General features: G+C 38.2%; 3 protein-coding genes across 3 annotated transcripts; all 3 read right to left on the bottom strand.

The window, feature by feature from the left end:
* Positions 1–223: 223 nt before the first annotated feature.
* On the bottom strand, positions 224–9598 carry LOC128218994 (uncharacterized). The gene is made up of 4 exons (XM_052926787.1): positions 9440–9598; positions 8323–8685; positions 1303–1470; positions 224–533 (listed from the first exon to the last, which is right to left on the bottom strand). The coding sequence occupies exons 1-4, from the start codon at positions 9565–9567 to the stop codon at positions 386–388; spliced, it is 807 nt and encodes a 268-aa protein (XP_052782747.1). The 5' UTR covers positions 9568–9598; the 3' UTR covers positions 224–385.
* Positions 9599–12171: 2573 nt separating this feature from the next.
* LOC128218992 (uncharacterized) lies at positions 12172–17105 on the bottom strand. The gene is made up of 4 exons (XM_052926786.1): positions 16401–17105; positions 15568–15930; positions 13049–13216; positions 12172–12371 (listed from the first exon to the last, which is right to left on the bottom strand). The coding sequence occupies exons 1-4, from the start codon at positions 16526–16528 to the stop codon at positions 12224–12226; spliced, it is 807 nt and encodes a 268-aa protein (XP_052782746.1). The 5' UTR covers positions 16529–17105; the 3' UTR covers positions 12172–12223.
* Positions 17106–17233: 128 nt separating this feature from the next.
* On the bottom strand, positions 17234–21652 carry LOC128218991 (uncharacterized). Its single transcript, XM_052926785.1, has 4 exons — positions 21418–21652; positions 20258–20620; positions 19500–19667; positions 17234–17433 (listed from the first exon to the last, which is right to left on the bottom strand). The coding sequence occupies exons 1-4, from the start codon at positions 21546–21548 to the stop codon at positions 17286–17288; spliced, it is 810 nt and encodes a 269-aa protein (XP_052782745.1). The 5' UTR covers positions 21549–21652; the 3' UTR covers positions 17234–17285.
* Between the last annotated feature and the right edge of the window lie 1700 nt (positions 21653–23352).

The following is a 23352-nucleotide window of genomic DNA, read 5'->3' as shown; positions in this document are numbered from 1 at the left end:
CTCCGTCATCCAGGTATATAACCGCTGTATTCATTTAGAACGATGTGTGTAACAGCGCGAGGAAAGTGGTCTATGTGAGTATCAACGAGTCTTCTAGTAACAGTAGCGATCGAGTGATATAGGTCGCCGCCTCTCACCAAAGAGGTTGTGGTTTCGATCCCAGCCAGTTACCAAGAATATTTGACGAGTTTTGCGGCCATCTTGTTTGTCCAATAAATCGACGTGATATTTTCGAATTTAATATATTGCTCGATTATAAAATCTCGTAAAATAAAACACTAGAAATGGAAACGATCTAGAACAATTAAAAAAGAGGAAATATGCAAAGATTAAATACATATACACCTTTATTCATGTGTTTTATCTTTTTGATATACGGCGTATGCTAGCCAACAATATGTGCGGCTCCGCTTGGCTGAAAGTCATTATAGAAGCGCCCTATTTTTGTCAGGGTTGAAGAGTTTCTGTCGAGCAGGCTTGCCGAGTGGGTGACAAACGCAGTCCCCTTAGGTCGAGCCGAGAACCACGCGTACCTGAAAATAAACCAGAAGTTCCTGGAATAAACCCGAAAGTACGTGGAAATAAACCTTAAGCGATTGGCATAACCCATGCGCACATGGAAGTAAACTTACAGGTCATGGGCATGCGCACATGGGAGTAAACATACAGCTCATGGGCATGTGCACATAGAAGTAAACCTACAGTTCATGGGCATGCGCACATGGAAGTAAACCTACAGCTCATGGGCATGCGCACATGGAAGTAAACCTACAGCTCATGGGCATGCGCACATGGAAGTAAACCTACAGCTCATGGGCATGCGCACATGGAAGTAAACCTACAGCTCATGGGCATGCGCACATGGAAGTAAACCTACACCTCATGGGAATGCGCACATGAAAGTAAACCTACAGGTCATGGGCATGCGCACATGGAAGTAAACATACAGCTCATGGGCATGCGCACATGGAAGTAAACATACAGCTCATGGGCATGCGCACATGGAAGTAAACCTACAGCTCATGGGCATGCGCACATTGAAGTAAACCTACAGCTCATGGGCATTATCGACGTGTAACTTGAAATAAACCACAAACGACGACTATCTTGAAATAAACCATAAGTATGTGCAAATAAGCCACAAGTACGCAGAAAAAACACACACCTACACAGAAAAAACAGTACTCGGAAATAAACGCAATACACGGAAAAATGTTCCTCAGGTCGTGTTATACCTGTACCATAGTGTTAAATACTTCATGTTGTTTATGGTGAGTTTTATGAATCGGACAAAACGTTGACCTGTATACGTAGTGTGCAGCCTCCAGTCGGGGTAGCAATGTCTGCATAAGGTGGAGCTGGGCGTTCTCGTCCGTCGTGTAGGGACACGCAAACTCCGTGAGCCACACCTTCTTGTGATAGCGGTTGTGCAGCTTCTGAACGAACGTCATTATCTCGTCCGCATTACACCTGTAATATAAAAATGTTGATATAACACATCTCCCATCTTTGCGTTGTGTGATTTTAAGCCATTGTATAGATACTAAGCCAATGTAAGCTTTTAAGGTAGTCAAAACATAAAGATTCAGGTTTAAAGGTTTAAATGAACACACCCTAATCCTTTCATATATAGATCGAGGGTATATATCGTGAATATAATGTTGATTTCTAAGTGCAACTTATTTTCTGTTATTTCGCTGATTTGTGGGGATTTCGTTCACTTTAAATTATCGAAAATTTGCATATAAACATTTGTAATTGTACAACCTGTTTTAATAGAAACATTGCTAACTTAATGCAAAGAGCAAATATGGTAGATGGAATAAGCTTCGATGGATATCCTACGACCTTTCGTAGGCATGTGAACAGAAGCTACGATTGCACGGAGACCGTATGAATTTTAAAAAATAGTGGAATCGTACGATGTCATAAACCGTACAGACATCGTATGGTAATGTGACCGAGGCATATACAGGTATTATATACTAACATTTAAACCACTGGAGAAAGACGCTGCATAGTTTATGGGCATAGGCTACGAAATAAATTCCCTATATATTATACAATACAATACAATACAATACGTGTTAATTTGCAATTAAAGGCCATCGGCCTAAAATACACAGGTTCCATATATATATGCATTTTAAATATAGATCAGAAGAGATTAATCAACAACATATTGTCAATGACTTGTATACTCATCTTTACAAAGTTTGCCTCAACATGTTTGCTTTATGTAGAAACTTTGTTAGTGAAAATATTTGTCTCTCTCTAACATCAGACATCATACAGAAAAATAATGCAAGAGTTCGAATCCTATTAAACCATACAATTTTAAAGCATTCTAGCCGTATCGATTCATACAGTGGACATATGACAAGAAAGTGAAACTCATCTTCAATGATATACACGTTACGTGTTAAACAAAATGCACAAAATCGAAATTCTCTGTCAACATTTAAATGTCTGCCTCTTTCAATCATCAAGTTATGCCCTGAACATCTAAAATTTGACAGTGATCTTTTCAGCAAGAAAGGCAACTCCAATGTTAAATATCTTTCAGTGTCAAGCATAGTCTTAAATTCCTTGTAATTCAATGCTTTGGGTGAACTGTTTATTTTCTAATGTATGTCTTGAAATGTCCTTTAGCCTGTTCTTAAACTGTGCTAGAAATATCACTGAGTCTCAAACACCATCTGCTAGCCAAGCAAATCCATATCCATACTTATATAACATGCGTTTTACATTTTTAGCCCAGTTGGATCTACCCGAATTGTCATGTTTTCTGAGCAAGTTATAAAACCGTTTTGGATACCGATGTTCTGGCATATCCGTAAGTCGAAGCCAATATTTAACACAACGTGTCTGATAGGTCACTGAAATTGGCAATCGCCCACATTCACTTAAAGCAAAGAAGTTTGCTACATTTTTGTTTAATCCACACACATATTTGCAAAAGTGTATATGTATTCTTTCCGTACAGTCTGACAGTTCATAACCCCATACTTCTGACGAATAGCATAAAATAGGTACAACCATCGCGTCGAATAGTTTAAATGCTTCATCTGGTCCAAAAAAAACACGAAGTGTTTACAGTAGTTAAATATGCTATAAACTGCCCTTTGAGCCTGCTTAGCCAATGTTTCTCTCGTCATTGTCCAAGATAGTTTGGGTGTGAAAAAAAACGCCAAGATACAGTCAAACCTGGTTGAACGGTCACCTGCTTTAAATGGCCACCTGCCTTAAAGGGCCACTCCAAATTCCCCCCGCACGTTTTTACTATATAATGTACGTGCATTAAGCGGCCAACTGTCTAACGCGGCCACGGCCACTAATTTTTGTCCCCATGAAGCCATATAAACACTAATTAGCGGCCACTAATCCCTTGTCACTGACACTTCCGATTATAAATGTTTCCAATTCACAGCTTTAATTGCGTATAGAAGTTTACGGAAAAGAACGACGGCCTCGGGTATCTCCGTCATCCAATGAAAATGAATATGTATATGTAATATGGTACCATTTCTAGTTGCGCCCCTTTATATTTCCACCGCTCGTTATATCGCAGTGGTCCGCAATTTCGAAAAACCATAACTTGTGATTTTTGTGTATTAACCTTCATGCCAACCTTATCGCTGAAGTCCGCTATATTATTGATAATGCGTTGCAAATTCACAGCCGTTTCTGCGAAGCTTGATACGTCGTCAGTTTATCAACTTCCTCACATATAAAGATGCCATTGTTAGTATTTGTTCGTAAATAATGAACTAAATCGTTTATAAACAATGCAAAAATTATCGGCGAGCTCATTGAAACACCCCTGTTTTGTGCCTATATTACATGCGAAGAAGTCTGTCAGACCATTTGCGACTTTAACACACGCTTTCATCCTGCTATACATGGATTGAAAAAAATTAAGAAATTTCCCATTTATGGTGTAACGTGAGAGACACTCCCAGAGTCTATGGTGATCACAACTGTCGAATGCCTTATAGTAATCGACGTAAAATACGTAGAATCTCCCCCTCTTTCGAGTGGTACATTTCTGTATAATTGACTGTAGGTTAAATATATTATCGCTGGTTGAATACCCACGCATAAATCCAGCTTGTGACTTGTCTATAATATCATTTTCATTACACCAGTTCATAATTCTTTTAGACAAGAAATTTATAAATATCTTGCTTATTGTATTACTTAACGATATAGTACGGTAATTGTTTGGATCTAATTTAGTTCCTTTTTGTGAATCGGGGTGATTATACTTTCACTCCAACTTTCTGGAAAATCGCCACATTCAAAAATCCCATTAAAAAGTTTGTGCAGGTAAGACAATGTTTTATGAATAGTACATTTGAACATTTCTATTCCTATGCCATCAGTCCCTGTCGAACAATTTCGTTTTAATGTTCGAATACTGTTTAAAATTTCGTCATCAGATATTGGTAGATTTAACACATTTGAATTTACCTCCATTTGTTAAGGGGCAAAATCTTCGTTCAACGTGTAAGCATTATTATTGTCTTTGTTGATCGAGAAAAGTTTTTCAAAATGTGTATACCATTCACCGCTAGAAACTAAGTCATTGGAATTTAGAGTAATCCCCTTGGCACGTTTGATATTATCCCAGAATAGCTTAGGATTATCTCTACATTCCAGTAATTTCTTGCGTCGCCCACGTTCTAATTGTAATCGCTTTAATCTACACGTGTTTCTAAACTTTGAGATAGTCATTCAAGTCAGAAGAACAGTTTGTGACCCGAAATTTTCTCAAACTCTTGTACTTTTGATGTTTCAAATCTTTGCACTCCGAATCCCACCATTCAGGTTGTGTCATTTTGTTTTCTCTAACTGCCCCTCGTTTTTTCTTCATACAAATCCCTGCCGATTGAAATACAGCGATGAATTCTGCTAATTTGCTTTTTGCGTTTTCGTTTGAAACAGTATGTTCAAAAGCATCATAATTTCGACAAAAATGTTCTAAAAACGTGTCTTTTAATGTTTCTTTCCATTTGTAATGAAACGAACATTTAACACTATTCGAAGCATCACGTACTTTCGATTTTTCGAGGTTTAATATACATTTTAACGGGAAATGATCTGAAAACGATTCCATGCCAACCTCAAAATGTTCAATATACTCAAAAAGTGACGTTGATGCAATAATGTAATCAACCAAACTTTTTCCACCATTTGCCAAGTTACAACATAGTTCTATTAATGATGAAAATTATTTAAAGTGTAGTCTTTGGTTACTCTTGACGTATTAAAATTGTCGCTAGGATATGAGGTTTCCCCAAAAATATAGTCCAGATCATCATTAGGAATGAAGTCTTTGAGATCCGCTGTCCGAGCATTTAAGTCCCCTGCTAACAATATCGTCGCTGAAGGAAAATCTGAAGTAATCAATAGTAGTTTTTGACGTAAAATATCAACACCGTCACTATTTTCATTTTCGTAGATAACTGACCGTTCCGGCGATATGTATGTAAATATTAAAATAAGATCATTTTTATATCCTGTAAATTCTTGCCCAGTATGAAAAATAATGCATTCATCGAATTGTTCGTATATTTTATTAAAACCGTTGCTGATGCTGTCTCTGATAAAAACAGCTACGCCTCCCGACCCTCGTTTGTTATAAGATTTCCGCATCTGTTCATAACAAGAAAATCCGTTTAAAAGTGTTTGGTATTCTTGTACTTTAGTCTGCCATGTTTCGTATAACGCTACCACATCAAAATCGTAGCAGAAATTCGTTAAGTTTGAATCATTAGAGTATTTATTTAGACCTTGTATATTCATGGAACAAACAGCAATCGACTTCAAACTATTTACAAAGTTGCTGCATTTTGGGCTTCGGCCAGTTCCCTATTTATTAATTACAACCGGGGTCTTGGATATATAGTCATACTCATACGTATCGCCGTTCACTACGAGTTTATCGAATTTAAATCGAGCGGATTTCCCTTCTCTTATACATTGTTCAAGGAAAGGGTGCAGTGCGGTACGGGATTTAACAATGCGTTCTGGTAGGTCCTCCACTACCCTACCGTTTACTGTACGATTCTTTCTTTTCTCCCGAAACGCGTCCATAATCGTTTGCCTTTGCTTGAGTGATGAGAACCTTGCTAGTATAGGGCGGTCTTTTTTTGATGGAAGCCTGTATGTATATTCAAATTGCATGTCGCTTGAATCGATACCAAGTTGCTCAGATATGAACTGGCGTACTTTTTGCTCGGACTGCGAGTTAGTTTCCGGTTCTGTGAAATTTAAACCGTAAAACTTCAGGTTATTTTTTCGCAGCGATATCTCATGTTTTTCCTGAAGTTTAGTATTTTCTAAGAGTTTTTCCTCATAGCTTTCCATTTTGTCATTTAGCGTTTGTACAGTTTCAGAAAGAGTTTTATTATTTTGTTTAATTTCCTTATTTTCTCGCTTTAAGTCATTTACAGATTGTTCAAGTTTGTCGAATTTACTGTTCATTTTCTTCACATCGTGGCAGATTTCTAGTTGAATAGACATTAAGTTTATGTCGCTTTTTTCCAATTCCTCGTTCGGAGGTGAACAGTTCTCTTTGTGGTCACTACTGGCATCACCCTTATCGCCTGGGTTAGATACGTGCAACCAGCTGCTGATTGATGCTTGATTACCGGCATGGGCACTTCCGGATGGCTGTTGGAGGTGGACCTCCGGTGGTGTGAATCCCGACTCCTGGGCAACTTCCGGTGTCGATTTGCCTCCGGTAGCTCGGTGCGGGGCTTTAATTGTGGATTTGGTCCTTTGGGATCGCTCTCGGAGATCAGGGCCCGGATTCGTTTCTATACACTGAGCTGCTAGAAGTAGGAACAATATAATCCGTACGCACCTTGACATGTATGTTTTATTTATTTTCAATTGTGTCTGTGAAGTTTTTGCATTTCGCTGGCTGTGATAAAGTCCCAATGCGAATACGCCATAATTGGATGTTAATGCCCATTTTAGCGACGATCAGTCAATTTAAGGAATAAATTATCCTGTTATAAACGAATACTGCCACGCGCCTTCTATAACTGGATACGACTGAACAGGTCCGCTTCAGTCAGGCGTGACGAAAATTTGGCAAGCAAATTGGTGAACACATGTCGTATTAACTTGTTGAGAATACAACATATACTGTATAATGCTTATGGTCATAGTTTTAAGCCTTTTGGGCGAACATCTGTTTTCAAGCAATTTAATACGTCAAAAACAATATTTGTTTCTCGAACTTGGTAACAGATGTCACCGAAATGTACTCAAATGCATATATGTCCATTTTTATTATCCATGAAACACTTTATCACAGTTACTTCCATTTTTAGACAGCAGATTAAAACAACAACATTATGTTTAACCGGAAACGGAAGTCTTATTATTAGATTATGTACACTATCGACCAATCAGCACGCTAAATTACACTTATTTCTGGTGCTTCATGATCCACCAACACCATTTATGGGGAGAAAGTTCGTCATATGTAAGTTCTAAACATAAAGCAACGTTAGAAAAAAGTTATATTTCTTATAAGAAAAAAAAATAAGTTAACGTATTCAGTGTGTTTTCGATAAAGTGACCATATCCGGTGTACGTGGACAAACAATGCAGTGAAAATATAAACAAAGAAGAAGATCAAGTAGATCCAACATGTTCAGGCTGTTTTTGAAATCACGAATCATTAAGCTTAAAAACCTATAAATATAGAAAGTAGCCAATGGTCTGAGCAATTATAACCATGCTTTGAGTCACTGTCATGTGTTAATAAAAAAGAAGTAAGGCCTGTTACAATGAGTAGACGCTTCCAAATTGGTGTAATTTGCCCTTATGTCACAGTCAATTTTTCAAAACGCCGCTGCATACTTCTAGCCTACTGCAAACTTCTAAACCGCTGCGAACTTTAAGATACTGTATACTTCAACGATACCGCATACTTTATTAAATAGCCGATTTAAAGACACTGATCTCTTCTAAGCTTCTGTATATTTCTAAAGCGATGTGGACTTTTGAGCAAATGTTTACATCTCTGACACCGCATATTTTATGTCACCGTCGATTTAAAAGTCGTTGCGTAGTTCTAAGCCACTGCATACTTCTAAGATACTGCATATATAATGTCACAGTCAATTTCAAAGCTACTGTATACATCTCGGAGCGTCTACTCCTACGACACAGTAACCACAGACTAATTCTATGTAACTGTACAATTCATCTACACAGCCACTGCATACTTCCTTGACACTTTTAAAAACTAAAGTAGACTTTTAAGCCCCTCTGTTCCAAAAGTCAAGCATGGATTCATACCTATATAAATGAGCGCCGATATAATCCACGCGACAGTTGTGGCAAAGGCGAAAGAACTCATCCAGCCAAGGGAAGTCCTGTCCGGCCGTTACAGGTGAAATCAGGGGAAGCCCCGCCGCCAGCCGCTCCACCTCCGGCCAGAAATCCGCCGCCTGTTTCGGGGTCATGTCCGCCTGATCTGCATGATCGGGTTCGTTGTAGCCTAAGACGTACTTGGCTCCCGGTGAGAGTGTTGGATGTGTACCATTTTTCCACATTTTCTTTATCATCGGCACGTGCATGGGAGCCATGTCCATATTGGGTGGGCAGTTGTTTAACGTCCTTGCATGATCATATCGGTCAAGATTACTTGACCAGTCGTACCTGAATTTTAAAATAATTCTAACAAATGTTAAGTTCGTGTCGGCGACTTGTTTTGACAAAAAGGCGTTTAACATGATTAAATTGCTAAAGAATTTCCTCGGGCATTCCTTTTATGTTAGTCACGCTTAAAATATATATTTTGCAACACCAAAAAAAGTGAATATGGTGCCCCCTCTTTGGTGTAATTTCGCACTTTCGTGCATTCGTCTTTTAGGTAAGCATTAAAATGCAGCGGTACGATTTGTCTGTACACTGTTTTGCGCTTGCCTCCACAAAAGTGAAAGGGTGAAAATGCGCCATTTTCGTCACCATCTATAATTATTGAACGTTGTTAACCAAGAACACACATGTAGCCAGGGGCGTAGCTTCCTTTAGGCCGTGTAGGCCGCGGCCTACACATTTTTCAGAAAATCGAATTAATAAAATTGCTAAATCTGCAATAAAGGCATAGGGGGTTAGGGGCTTAAATTTGAAATCCCGACAAATGCGCCTTAATATAAATTTACTTCAAGGTAAAAAGATTGATATTGTTGTTCTCATTAATGTTTTTACAACAAAACGCACCAACCACAACATAGCTAAAATAAAAATCGGGGGGTGGGGGGGGGGTGGGGGGAGACACCCCAAGAAAGTGGCCTACACATTTATTTTCGTCAAGCTACGCCCCTGGTAGCTATATATAACATTCATTCATCCCACTCTATAATGGTTCTTGATATTAGTATTATAGTACAAAGTTTGAAAGACAACATACCACCACGATATATTGCTGAGTGCTTTGAAATCATCACACAGTAACTTTGGTGCATACGCAGCGACGCCTTTTTTCCAGGATCCACTTGCACATGTTATCAAAATTACAAATATGAAAATCCGCAACATTTCCAGTCCGGTTTCTCTTAACTAAAAAGCAATAAACTTAATTTAATTTCTTATCAAACTTGACAATTTCTTGACCTCTGTCTGATAACATGATTGTTTTATATACTTGTACGAATTAATACATATGTCAGCAAAGATAAAAACTGTCCATCTGCCCGTTGGTCTAGACTTTCGTCATCTAGTAGTGGTCAAATAGAATATTGGACATTTTCAGAGAGATATGGGGAGCGTTGCCTATGCGGTTCTATACCGAGCGCCCCACAACTATTCTTCTTTTTTTAGTTTATAAAGCTTTACCCGCACTTTACAATTGATGCATTTATCTTGATCCCCGTCAAATATCCCATTGTGACCTAAATAAATTTTGAAGTCAAAGAAGAAACTTTACCCCTGGCGAATAGTGGGGTATTCTACAAAATAGTATGTTTGGACCCAAAATGTCAAGAGACCTGTGATAAGAGACATCAAAAGTGGTCACAAAGTCTCCACAACCAAATCAAATGCAACGGTTATATATCGTAGAGCGTCTGAGCGTGTTAACTAACAACGTGCTCTTTCTGAGGGCGGAGCTTAAGACTTTTCGCTCTTTTTCTATTGGTAAACTTTCAAAATCGTCAAGCGCTTTGTCGATTCCATTTAATTGATCACTCGGCACTGATTATGATCGGAAAGATTAATAGTATAATTCGAGGCACCGAGTCATTGCAACCAAACAAGGTGGCGCACACAGAGCTCGATCGGCCTCCATTAACCGCAGTTAGTCATCTTCTCGCGAGTGTGTAACGTGTACATGTTAATAGTCGTTGTTATATAGTCAACCTTTTGCGGGCTTAATCATTATCTATAGCTATATTCCCCATTTAAGGATGAAAACTTCTAAAGTACTCTTTAAACTGCACGAGGGTGTGGAGAGGTCAAGCCATGATGTAGCCGATAGGCGCCGGTAGGCCTTAAATTTGGGCGATCTGGCTACGAAAGTCTCGTAGTTTTGAATGATTTATATTATAAGGCAGTTTCATGATACCCGATGCTTTCCCGTCGAAAAGTTAGTTTGGCGTAGGACGGGTTTGAACCTGGTCCACATTTTCTTTACAATAATAAATTCCGTGCAAAGCCATTCGGCCTACTGGAATTACAGGGTTATTGAAGAATATTCAATTGTGACATACAAAATCATAAGAAAAAGAGTTGTCTCCCCTGCCTCATGCATATTCATTAAGACAAGATTTTGTCAGTTAATTATCCTGCGTTTTTTAAGTATGACGGAATTAAGTACTGAGGTTGCCGACAATGTTTATAGTGTGCCTCTTTTAAAACCCGACTGCTGACTCAGGTCATTGCTTATCGGGTTCTGCTGGTGAACTGTTAAATTGGTGCTTTTCCATAAGCAACTCACCCAATGTTTCGCATACAACCCCGGTCTCACCGTAGGTCCAATGTTTCAAACTTATATTTGGGTTTGCTCCTGACTGATAACAGTGGTAAACGGAATTGTATGTGTCCTTGGGGACTACTTCAGCATTCGTATTCCTTTAATAAAACTTTCGTAATAATAGGAATAAAATTAATTAGTGTCAACTAAAAAAGAAGGGAGAGGCGTTTAGCTTATTATGATTTTCACTAGCGGATTCAGGGGTGAGGGCAACCGGCGTGCTCTACCCACCAAGATCATCCAATCATATATTTTTGTGTCAGTATCGGGAGGAAAAGGGAATAAAATACGCTTGAAATGCACCATATCGGACCTGAATGGTTGAAAATGACTTAGGGGTGTAGGCCAAATCCCCCTACAAACATTTCAAACCATATACATTTTGTGTCTGAGGGAGAGGCGCATGTCAAAAGGTTGCGTCCGTAGATTACACCCCCTCTAAAGTCAATTCCTGAGCCCGTCCCTGATACTCATTATAAAATTAACCTTATTAAGTTATTTCAACTATTGTCTGCGTTGTTCCGTGAATAACACGACCATAATACACACTGCAAATTGTGCGGTTTAAATCCAACCCTGGAGCTGAAGTTGTCAAAAGTCAGTCGAATTTCAGGCATCGAAAATCATGATTTGTACCATATTGTTGAGTGTTTTTTTCTTTGATCTCGTTCTTCATTAATTGTCATATTAAAATTGTATCCATTTGGTTTTAAACTTCAACGCGTACGGGTTCATGTACCTGTGGGCTACATTGTGTGCACTACGCTATATACGTTAAGAAAAACGTCTGTTATTGCGTGTGGAAAATGATTTATGTGAGTGTCAGTGAGCCTACAAGCACATGTTGAAAGCTTTTGTGTGTTTTTTTTCAAAATACTTTTAAACGGGATTAGAGTGACGGTGATCTTGTGGTATAGGTGTCCGACTCTCAGCCGAGTGGTTGCGGGTTTGACCGCCACTAGGGGTAATTTCTCATGGCGTCTCAAAATTGACACCAGTTCTGGTGATTTACCAATATCATGAGAGTTAAAATTCGTGTATCATTATTCAATAATCATGAAGAAACGGAAAGTGGAATACTCGCTCGGTTTTAGAAACGCAAAAATAAAACACTGACAGTTTTAAAAGATCTACAACAATTCAAGAAATAATCGTAGTTTACAAAGATAATAGATGTTTACACCTTTATTAATGTTTTCCTTCTGTTATAACATTGGGCGTATACTAGCCAACAATATGCGTGGCTCCGCTGGGCTCAAAGTCATTGTAGAATCGCCCAATTTTTGTCAAGGTTGAGGAGTCGCTGTGGAGCAGGCTTGTCGAGTTAGAGACAAAATCGTTTCCATGAAATCGAGCTGAGAACCATGAGTACCTGGAAATAAACCAGAATTACACAGACATAAATCTCAAGCAATTGGCATAAGCGACAAGTCACGGTAAATAAGCCCAATAAACCTAAGTTGAATTTTACCCAAAGTACCTGGAAATAAACCCAAAGTAACTGGAAGAAAATCAAGAGAACATATACAAATTATATTTACTTCAAGCTCATGGGTATTAACGATAAGAACATTAAATAAACCAAAATTACCAAACCAGTATATGGAACTAAAACAAGAGTGCACGGAAATAAGCCACACAATCATGAACATATAGCATCATTTAATACATTAAAATATACTACGTATACACAGAAATAATTCACGTGCGCGAGGGAAAATCCATAAACACAAACCATTAGTTCATTTAAATAAACTACGAGTACACGGTTTAAACCACAAATACACGGCAAAAGCCCGTTATTGCCTGAGAATAATCCTCAAAGGCATGCAAATAATCCGCCAGTACACAAAAATGAACCACGAGTACACGGAAATAAGCCACATGTCACAGAAATAAACCAGGAGTACACAAAACAAACCAAGAGGTCACAAAAATAAATCACGGTTACATGGAAGGCAGTTCCTCAGTTTGTGTTTTATCTGTATCATTGTGTTATAAACCTCATAATGTCCATACTATGTTTTGTGAATCGGACAAAACGTTGACCTGTAAACGTAGTGTGCAGCCTCCAGTCTGGGTAGCAATGTCTGCATAAGGTGGAGATGGGCGTTCTCGTCCGTCGTGTGGCGACACGCAAACTCCGTGAGCCAAACCTTCTTGTGATAGCGGTTGTGCAATTGCTGAAGAAAGTGCATGATCTGGTTAGCGTTGCACCTGTAAGATAGATATATTCATATATCGCACCTCTCCATTAATCATTTTATTAGCCACTGTTTAATTAAAAGCCACAGTATACTAAAAGGCCATGGTAAGTTGTTAATTAGCCAATATATACTTCCTTTAATACAATGAAAATTACTGCGACAACGCAGTTGCGTACACCGTAAATAAATGTATATTTATTAGTGCAGCCTATTTTGTGTTATTCCAAATAATTGAGAGGATTTCGTTTATTTCAATTTTCACATAAACTTTTGCAATCGTATCACCTGTCTTAATATAAACATTGCTAACTTTATGCATTGAACGAATATTGTAGATATCCACTGTTTGTAGCAATTATGCAAAGTTAAAGCTTATCGAAAAACATGGGCAACACATGTTAGAATAAAGGTTTTTAGTATGGGTTTTAATGCCTGAATATATGTTGGTGTTAAACATATCTCATAATATTGCTCAAAACTAGAACTGGTCCGTTCGATAGCCTTGACAATATCTGCTGTACCCTCTATAGAATGACCCGTGTCGTCCAATTCTAGACGTACTTCTAAATCAGGCCTGGGCAATTTCAGCGTTCCCATTGCCTCCCCTTTTAGTCACCAGATATCAGCAAATTGGTTTATTCTTATAGTACAGGAACCGTGCAGGCATCTCCCCAGTGCTATTCAAACGCACGTGCGTCGTACGAGGTAAGTTTTAGCTCCTTACAAGGTCTGTACAACCCGTCTGCGATATCCGTAAGGATATCCTACGATTGCATCCACCAAATTATCATACGGAATCCTGACGGTATGTGACCGGACATTACGATTGTACGGAGACATTACGGATTTAAATTGTTGAAATCGGTTTTTTTTCTTAAACCATATGAGCATCGTACGGATATGTGATCGATGCATATAAAGCATATTAACCAGTGTACACTTAAAATACGCAGCATAGATTATGTCACAGTACATCAAAACGCCGCTTCATACTTCTAACCTACTATATACTGGTTTATTGGTTTGGTTTATTTGGGAAAACATATACAGTAGGCATAAGCCCATGAGTACAGTATACAAATACAATGGTTAGTACATTCATATGGTTGGCGATGAGTAGTATGTACATGTAGTAAGATAGAGCGAAAGGAGAGTAACTTGTATATATGTATTACTAATTGAAAAAAATTCAATTTCTTGCAGCAAATGCTTTATGATAAAATGTTGCTATTTTTTTCAAAACAACACAACTTTCTGATTGTAATAAATCTTTGAACTTTATAACATTAGCGTTGGTACGGTAATATCGGTTTATTAGTGTTCGTCTAAGTTCTATGAAACATTCACATTCGAAAATAAAGTGAAATTCATCTTCTAAAGAGTTTCAAAATAAACAGACTCTTTCATTAACTGGAATAGGTGCATGTTTGTTCCATCGACCTGTTTCTATGCAAAGTCTATGTGACGAAACACGTAATTTAGTTAGTGAAATTCTATACTTTTCAATGCTAACAATATCTAAATATGGTTAAACTTTAAAATCAGCAAACAATCTATACGTTAATGCTCTACTTGAACTTTCTATATCTGCATTCCATTCTTGCTTATATCGGTCACTTTTTCTTTGTTTAACATGATATAAAAACAAATTTACATTTCCTACGGTCTGGAATAACCAAGCATCGTTAAGTCCTAATCGTTGTTATATGTTTCTAACATGCTTATACTTATATACTTCTAAGCCGATGTGAACTTTTAAGATACTGTATACTTCAAAGACACCGCAAACTTTATGTCATAGCCGATCTTAAAGTCACTTCATACTTCTAACCTACTATATACTTCTAAGCCGATGTGAACTTTTAAGATACTGTATACTTCAAAGACACCGCAAACTTTATGTCATAGCCGATCTTAAAGTCACTGCATACTTTTAACCTACTATATACTTCTAAGCCGATGTGAACTTTTAAGATACTGTATACTTCAAAGACACCGCAAACTTTATGTCATAGCCGATCTTAAAGTCACTTCATACTTTTAACCTACTATATACTTCTAAGCCGATGTGAACTTTTAAGATACTGTATACTTCAAAGACACCGCAAACTTTATGTCATAGCCGAACTTAAAGTCACTGCATAGTTTGCATTCACTTCAATTCACAGTCAATTTAAAGGTACTGTTAACTTCTCGGACCCTGAAACTTTCATGGCATAGTCTACTTCTAAGCCGATACACAGTGACCACAGTATTATTCTATGTAACTGTATCATTCTTCTACACAGCAACTGCACACTTCCTAGACACTGTAAACTTTTAAGGCCCTGTGTTCCAAACAAAACAAGCATAGATCCATACCTATACATATGAGCGCCGATATAATCCACGCGACAGTTGTTGCAAAGGCGAAAGAACTCGTCCAGCCAAGGAAAGTCCTCTCCGGCCATTACTGGTGAAATTAGAGGGAGTCCCGCCGACAGCCGCTCCACCTCCGGCCAGAAGTCCGCCGCTTGTTTCGGGGTTAAATTCACATGTACTGGATGGTTGGGTTCGTTGTAGCCTAAGACATACTTTGCTCCCGGCGTGAGTGTTGGATGGGTACCATTTTTCCATATTGTCCTTATCATCGGCACGTGCATTGGGGTCTTGGTCATATTGGATGGGCAGTTGTTTAACGTATTTGTATGATCATATCGGTCGAGGTTATTTGACCAGTCGTACCTGAATATCAAAACAATTCTAGCAAAAACTAAATTGGTCCAAGCTCTGCTTTGTGAAGTGCATGGCCGCGATTTATGTTGACAAAATTAATTTTAACTTTACAATGTTGCTAAAAAGGTTTCTCAAGCATTCGGGTTAACCACATGTTTATCACGCTCAAAATGCATAATACACAAAATGCACCCTCCCCCGTTTGGTTTATTTACACACTATCGCCAATTCATCCCTAAGTGGGCATGAAAATGCAGCGACACCATTTGCATTAACACCGTTTTGCGCTTGCCTACACGAAGGTGAAAGCGTGAAAATACGCTCTTTCAGGTACCATTAATAATTAGTGAATGTCCTCAAACTCCAAGAATGCACATGTCTATAACAATGATTCATTTCATTATAGTGGTTCTGTAAATTATTTTATAGTAGAAATGTGTATATGTGTTCAAATTGAAACAGTGTGAAAGACAACATACCACCACGATACATTGTTGAGTGCTTTGAAATCATCACACAGTAAGTTTGGTGCATACGCAGCGACGCCTTTTTTCCACGATCCTCTGGCACATGTTATTAACATAAGAAAAATGAAAATCCGCAACATTTTAGGCCGGTTACAAATTAACTAAATAGCAACAAACTTAATTTCATTTCTTATCAAACTTGACAATTTGTTAACCTCTGTCTGATAGCATTATTATATGTAAGAATTAACATATATGTTAGTGAAGATAAGAACAGTACATCTGTCCGTTGATCTGCACTTTCGTTACCGCCAGTAATGGTTCATTAGTACAATTTGGCAATTATTCAGAGAGATCCGGGGTGCGTTGTTTAAACGGTTCTAAACGGAGCGCACCACAACTATCTTTCTTTGTTAGTTTATAAAGGTCTACCCGCGACCTACAATAGCTGCATTATAATTTGCACCCTCACTCTCGCCTTCACATGTCCCATTGTGACCTTGACAAATATGAAGTCAACGATGGAAAAATATTCTGGCGAAAGACGGATTTCAATCGGGTCCGCATGTTCTGTACACTTACAAATGCCATCGTGCAAAGCCTTTTGGCTGTAGGGGCTACTGTAATTACACGGTTATTGAAGAATATTTAATATTATCTTCACTAGCAGATTCAGATGAGGAGTTGGTCAAAAGGTTGCATCCCTAAGTAAGTCCCGTCTAGCGTCGTTTCCAGAAACAGAAAATGGAATATTCGCTCGGTTATAGAAACGCCAAAATAAAGCACTGACGATTTTAAAAGATCTACAACAACTCAAAAACTAATCGTAGTTTACAAAGATAGTAGACGTTTACACCTTTATTTAAGTTCTCTTTCTGTTATAACATAGGGCGTATACTAGCCAACAATATGCGTGGCTCCGCTGGGCTCAAAGTCATTGTAGAATCGCCCAATTTTTGTAAGTGTAGATGAGTCGCTGTGGAGCAGGCTTGTCGAGTTGGAGACAAACGCGGTCCCATGAAATCGAGCTGAGAACCATGAGTACCTGGAAATGAACCAGAACTACATAATAATAAACCTCAAGCAATTGGCATAAACGACAAGTAACTGGAAATAAGCTCAAAAGTATCTGAAAATAAACCCAAGTAACTGGAAATAAGCCTCAAGCAATTGGCATAAACGACAAGTAACTGTAAATAAGCCCAAAAGTACCTGAAAATAAACCCAAATAAACTACAAGCAATAGGTATAAACGACGAGTAACTGGAAATAAGCCCACAGTAACTGGAAATAAATCACGAGTACATATATATTAACTTCAAGCTCATGGGCATTATAACGACGAGTATCTGGAAATAAAACCACTTCTTCACGGAAATAAACCCTGGGTACGCAGAAATAATCACAGGTACAAGAAATAAACTGTACTCGGAATACACAGAAATACACCACTACTGCACAGAAATAAACCACGGGTACTCATAAATAAACTGTAATCGGAAATGAACGCAATACACAGAAATAAACCACGGGTACACAGAAATAAACTGTTATCGGAAATGAACGCAATACACAGAAATAAACCACGGGTACACAGAAATAAACTGTTATCGGAAATGAACGCAATACACAGAAATAAACCACGGGTACACAGAAATAAACTGTTATCGGAAATGAACGCAATACACAGAAATAAACCACGGGTACACTGAAATAAACTGTTATCGGAAATGAACGCAATACACAGAAATAAACCACGGGTACACAGAAATAAACTGTAATCGGAAATGAACACAATACACAGAAATAAACCACGGGTACACAGAAATAAACAGTAATCGGAAATGAACACAATACACAGAAATAAACGACGAGTACACAGAAATAAACTGTAATCGGGAAAAAACCCAATGACACAGAAATAAAACCACATGTAAATTGAACAAAGTTATGAGTTTAGAAAATTAAACAGAATACACGGAAATATTCACGGACATTTAACCACGGGTTCGTGGAAATAAATTCTGAAGATCATGGACATAAGCTGATAGATCATGGAAATAATGGTCAAGTTAGTTGAAATATACCACGAGTACATGGAAATAATACACGAGTGCACGGAAATAACCCACACACTCATGAACATTACTCATAAATACATTGAAATAATCTACGAATACACAAAAACAATCCACAAGCGCACGGGAAATCCCACAAGGCCATGAACATAAACCACGAGTTCATTGAAATAATCGACAAGTACAATAATATGAACAACAAATACACAGAAACAACTCACGAGTTCATCGGAATAATCCTCCAAGTCATGAAAATTATCAATAAGTACACAGACATAAACCACGAGTATACAATGGTAAACCACGAGTACACGGGAATAAGCCACAAGTCACAAGAATAACCACGGGTACACGTAAAAGAAGGCTCAAGTTTCAGAAATACACCACGAGTACATTGAAATAAATCACGAATAGAGCAAAAATCGACGACTATACGGAAATAAATCACAAGTTCATGAACATAAAAAAGAGTTCATGGAAATATGTCCCTCAGGTCGTGTTATACTTGTACTATAGTGTTAAATACTTCAGGCTCAAGACCACAATTATCTGCCCCCCGTTGACCAAGATCCGGATGTGAATACAGAAAAAAAGAGTGCTTGTGTTCAAGTATCAATATTTTATTAAAATTGAATGAAAAAGAAGCAAAAAATGTTCTTTTTTCAGAGAACTTGACTGAATTTGACACTCTATTGAAGAAATTGATAGTTTTCAATGTAAATATTGGAAAAATCATAGCTTGTGGAAGTGTGAAAATTAGTTGTTTGTAGCCGATTGACTCCCTGGCGGAAGGGTTATGTATTTGAACTCAATTTTGACAGTCGGGTCAATGGTCAACATGGTGTTTTCTTGTGGTTATATTTTGTGTCTTGAATTGATCTAGAGATGCCATGCCCTTGTTTTTCAATTGGGGTGTGTATAAAGTCAAAAGCCAGGTTAGTGTCTATATGAAACATATAGTAAAAATAACTGTGGTCTCACGCCTTCATATTGATTGTTATCATGTGTTTTGTGAATCAGACAAAACGTTGACCTGTAAACGTAGTTTGCAGCCTCCAGTCTGGGTAGTAATGTCTGCATAAGGTGGAGATGGTCATTCTCGTCCGTCGTGTGGGGACACGCAAACTCCGTGAGCCACACCTTCTTGTGATAGCGCCTGTGCAGCTGCTGAAGGAACGACATGATCTGGTCCGCGTTGCACCTGTAATATAGATATGTTGATATATAACGCACCTCTCTGTAAACTATTCATTTAGTCATTGTGTAATTGAAAAGAACGGTATACTTATAAGCCCATGTAAGCTTTTACAACAGCCGAAATGTTCTTCTTTTTATACAATGAAGACTTCAGCGACAACGCAGTAGCCAAAACAATAACAAAGAATCTGGTTTAAATGTGTACGCCTTCCATATTAGTGCCTTTTGGATGCATCTTAACTTATCTTTTCTTATTTTTTATGATAAGGTTTAATCACTTCAGCTGACTAGCTTAAAATGAGAATTTTTCAGATACCACCGAACAGGTTTATTGTGTTCGTATGAATACGGGACTAGCACCGTACGAACGCCAAACACACGTGCATCGTACAAGGTAGCGAGCTCCGTATGACCTGTCTGCAATGTCGGCACAGATATCCTACCATAGAATCCTCCAAAAGATCCTAGCCTGTAGGAATGTGAACAGAAGCTATGATTGTACGGACAACGTCACCTTTACACCCACTGCATACTTACTAAACACTGTAAACTTTTAAAGCCCTGTGTTAAAAAAAAACAAGCATGGACTCATACCTATACATATGCGCGCCGATGTAATCCACGCGACAGTTGTTGCAGAGGCGAAAGAACTCATCCAGCCAAGGGAAGTCCTGTCCGGCCGTTACTGGTGAAATCAAGGGGAGTCCCGCTGATAGCCGCTCGACCTCCGGCCAGAAGTCCGCCGCCTGTTTTGGGGTCAAGTCCGCCTGGTCTGCATGGTCGGGTTCGTTGTAGCCCAAGACGTACTTGGCTCCCGGTGAGAGTGTTGGATGGGTACCATTTTTCCATATTGTCTTTATCATCGGCACGTGCATGGGAGCCATGTCCATATTGGGTGGGCAGTTGTTTAACGTCCTTGCATGATCATATCGGTCGAGGTTACTTGACCAGTCGTACCTGAATATCAATACAATTCTAAAGACGAATTTGTCATTTTGACAAAATAACGTTTAACGTGATTAAGTTGCTATAGAATTTCCTCAAGCATTCGTTTTAACAACAAGTAAATCACGCTTAAAATACATATTTTGCAAGATCAAAATTCAATCCCCCCCCCAACCCCTTCCCCCGCGACGTATTTTAGCACTTTAAATCGTTCATTCGTCTTTCGTTAGGGTATAAAAAAGCAGCGGTACGATTTGTCTTGACACCGTATGGCGTTTTGCTACACGAAGGCGAAAGCGTGAAAATGCGCAACATTTCTGTTATTCGAAAATCCTCGGCCGTTTTTCTCGAAAACAACCTCGGATGTATACCGGTCACTAACATCAGTCGAGGTAGTTCGTAATTTTTGAATTATATCATTAATTAAATTAGTCTTTTAGCTTGTATTCATTGATCTTAGTTTAAATTGATTGCCAGTGAAGTGATTTATTGCAAACATAATAAAGATTCTTAAGAGTTAAGTCATTAAGTTTAACTGCTAAATTAAACTACTGCGCGATCAACTCGAACCGGACTTAAACATACCGATTTCCGAGTATGTAAACCGTCCATATACATCCGATGTTGTTTTCGATAAAAATGGCCGAGGAGCTCCGAATGTTCCGTCACCATTTATAATTAGTGAACGTCCTTAACCTCCAAGAATACACATGGAGCTATCTATTACATTCATTCATTTCATATTAAATTTTACAGGATAATATGATAATATTATAGTACAAATTTTAACAGATTGAATGACAACATACCACCACGATATATTGCTGAGTGCTTTGAAATCATCACACCGTAGCTTTGGTGCATACGCAGTGACGCCTTTTTTCCAGGATCGGCCACTGGTGCATGTTATAAACAATAGAAAGATGAAAATCCGTAACATTATAGTCCGGTTAGAATTAACTTAACTATAAATATATATCAAGTTAAAGTGAGTTTCCTTTCAAGCTCTGCACTTGACAATGGTATATATAGGTTTTGTCCTCTGTCTGACACTATACTTTATACACATTCGAGTTCATTAGAGTAAAGATAAGAACATTTAATTGTGAATTATAATCTGTTCCAGAGGTAACACTAGGACGAAATGATAATTGCATGAGTATTCTAGTCCGTCTGACCGTCTGTGTAAACTTCCGTTTCCGCCAGGACATGATGAATACATGTTTCAAAAAGTACAGAAATACAGAGTTCCCATAAGAGATTTAAGAGAAATGAACTTCAAATTTCAAAGTTTATCATACACTCTACACATATAAAACATGCGATACGAGGTTTACAACAAATGTATATACAATTAATTTTTTAGGTAAGTTCAAAGAAAAAGAACAATATTATCTATCTTCGAGAATAAACAAAGACTAGTAGTTAAACAATCTACAAATCTGTACATGTTTTAGAGTGACATTGAGGTAAGCCATGTGTATAACCTTAAAAAACTTCGCTATATTTTAATTATCAGTATTTTTTCTTACTGAAATACTTACAAACAGGGACGCTCTCACCCTCACTCTCTCTCTCGACAGGATCATCGAGTGAGACAACAGCGTCCCAAGTACAGACTCGCTGGTCGTATGACCGTGGGGGCGAATACGACTCATGGTACCACGACGTGTATTGGGACAGGCAGTATCCATATGACAACAACAGGAAAGACGGGTGGGATCCTACGCGTGATGATACCTTAAAGCTGCACTCTCACAGATTTACCATTTTTCCAACGTTTTTATTTTTTGTCTTGAAATAGTATTTTTTTGCGTAAATATCTGCAAACCAGTGATGTAAGACTGTTGACAAAAGATCAGACCGCAGTTTTTTTTAATATTTCCATTCCAAATTTAATGTTTTATCAGAAAAATGTATAAAACATCAATTTTGGAGAAGAAATACGAACATCTGCGATCTGATCTTTTGTCATCAGTCTTTTATCACTGTTTTTCCGATATTTACGCAAAAACTGCTCATTCCAAGACAAAAAATAAAAAAAGTTGTCAAAACGTTCAATCTGTTAGAGTGCAGCTTTAACAAACCCATTCTCGCCATACTACAAACACAGACTATGGGACACAGTCATGTTAAACACCGATGCGGCCTTTATGCTGTTTAATGCTACTCCGTTGGAATGTTAGAGGCATTGTGGACTCAGCCTTAACCAGATCTTCGAACATTCAGATGACACAAATATAGATTTAGCACTCCTTCAATCAAATCAAACTACCAGGCTCTCTGTACGATAGACGATACGAGGAAAACAAATATTTGGACCCTACAAATGCGGAAAATGGGTACGGCTGTTCTTCTTAAGCAAAAGTTAATGCATTGTGTCAATCCTGCCAATAATATTCAAACTTATAAAATTCTAGGCATCAAGGTAAAAAGTAATGAGCAGCCATCAACGTATAGTTTTTGTATATACGCCATCTGATAATGACTATGACGCATATTAGGGTATTCTCAGCATGTTGTTCGGGCATTTTTCCTCTTTAGTCAAAAGCAGGATAATGTATACTTGCAGGTGATTTCAATGGCCGATTGTTTGAAAACAAAGTTCTGGTCAAATTTCAACTATTAATCCCGATATCGCCACGCATTTTTGCAACGTATGCTAAATATAGTATTTATGTTGTGCCGACGCTGGAATATATGCATACACGTTGACAAATCCGGCATTACGGGTTTTACCCGAA

This window comes from Mya arenaria, chromosome 15 (genome assembly GCF_026914265.1).
Source record: "Mya arenaria isolate MELC-2E11 chromosome 15, ASM2691426v1".
NCBI classification, from domain to species: domain Eukaryota; kingdom Metazoa; phylum Mollusca; class Bivalvia; order Myida; family Myidae; genus Mya; species Mya arenaria.
This window is presented reverse-complemented; position numbering and strand designations above follow the sequence as displayed.

Coding starts and splice junctions, on each gene's coding strand:
- LOC128218994 (XM_052926787.1), bottom strand. CDS start 9,567: ATGTTGCGGATTTTCATATTTGTAATTTTGATAACATGTGCAAGTGGA. Junction 8,686..9,439: donor CTCAGCAATATATCGTGGTG/GTATGTTGTCTT, acceptor TTTAAAATTCAG/GTACGACTGGTCAAGTAATC. Junction 1,471..8,322: donor ATCGGCGCTCATTTATATAG/GTATGAATCCAT, acceptor TTTATATTACAG/GTGTAATGCGGACGAGATAA.
- LOC128218992 (XM_052926786.1), bottom strand. CDS start 16,528: ATGTTGCGGATTTTCATTTTTCTTATGTTAATAACATGTGCCAGAGGA. Junction 15,931..16,400: donor CTCAACAATGTATCGTGGTG/GTATGTTGTCTT, acceptor TTTGATATTCAG/GTACGACTGGTCAAATAACC. Junction 12,372..13,048: donor GCTGCACACTACGTTTACAG/GTCAACGTTTTG, acceptor GTTTATTTCCAG/GTACTCATGGTTCTCAGCTC.
- LOC128218991 (XM_052926785.1), bottom strand. CDS start 21,548: ATGTTACGGATTTTCATCTTTCTATTGTTTATAACATGCACCAGTGGC. Junction 19,668..20,257: donor ATCGGCGCGCATATGTATAG/GTATGAGTCCAT, acceptor TCTATATTACAG/GTGCAACGCGGACCAGATCA. Junction 17,434..19,499: donor GCTGCAAACTACGTTTACAG/GTCAACGTTTTG, acceptor GTTCATTTCCAG/GTACTCATGGTTCTCAGCTC.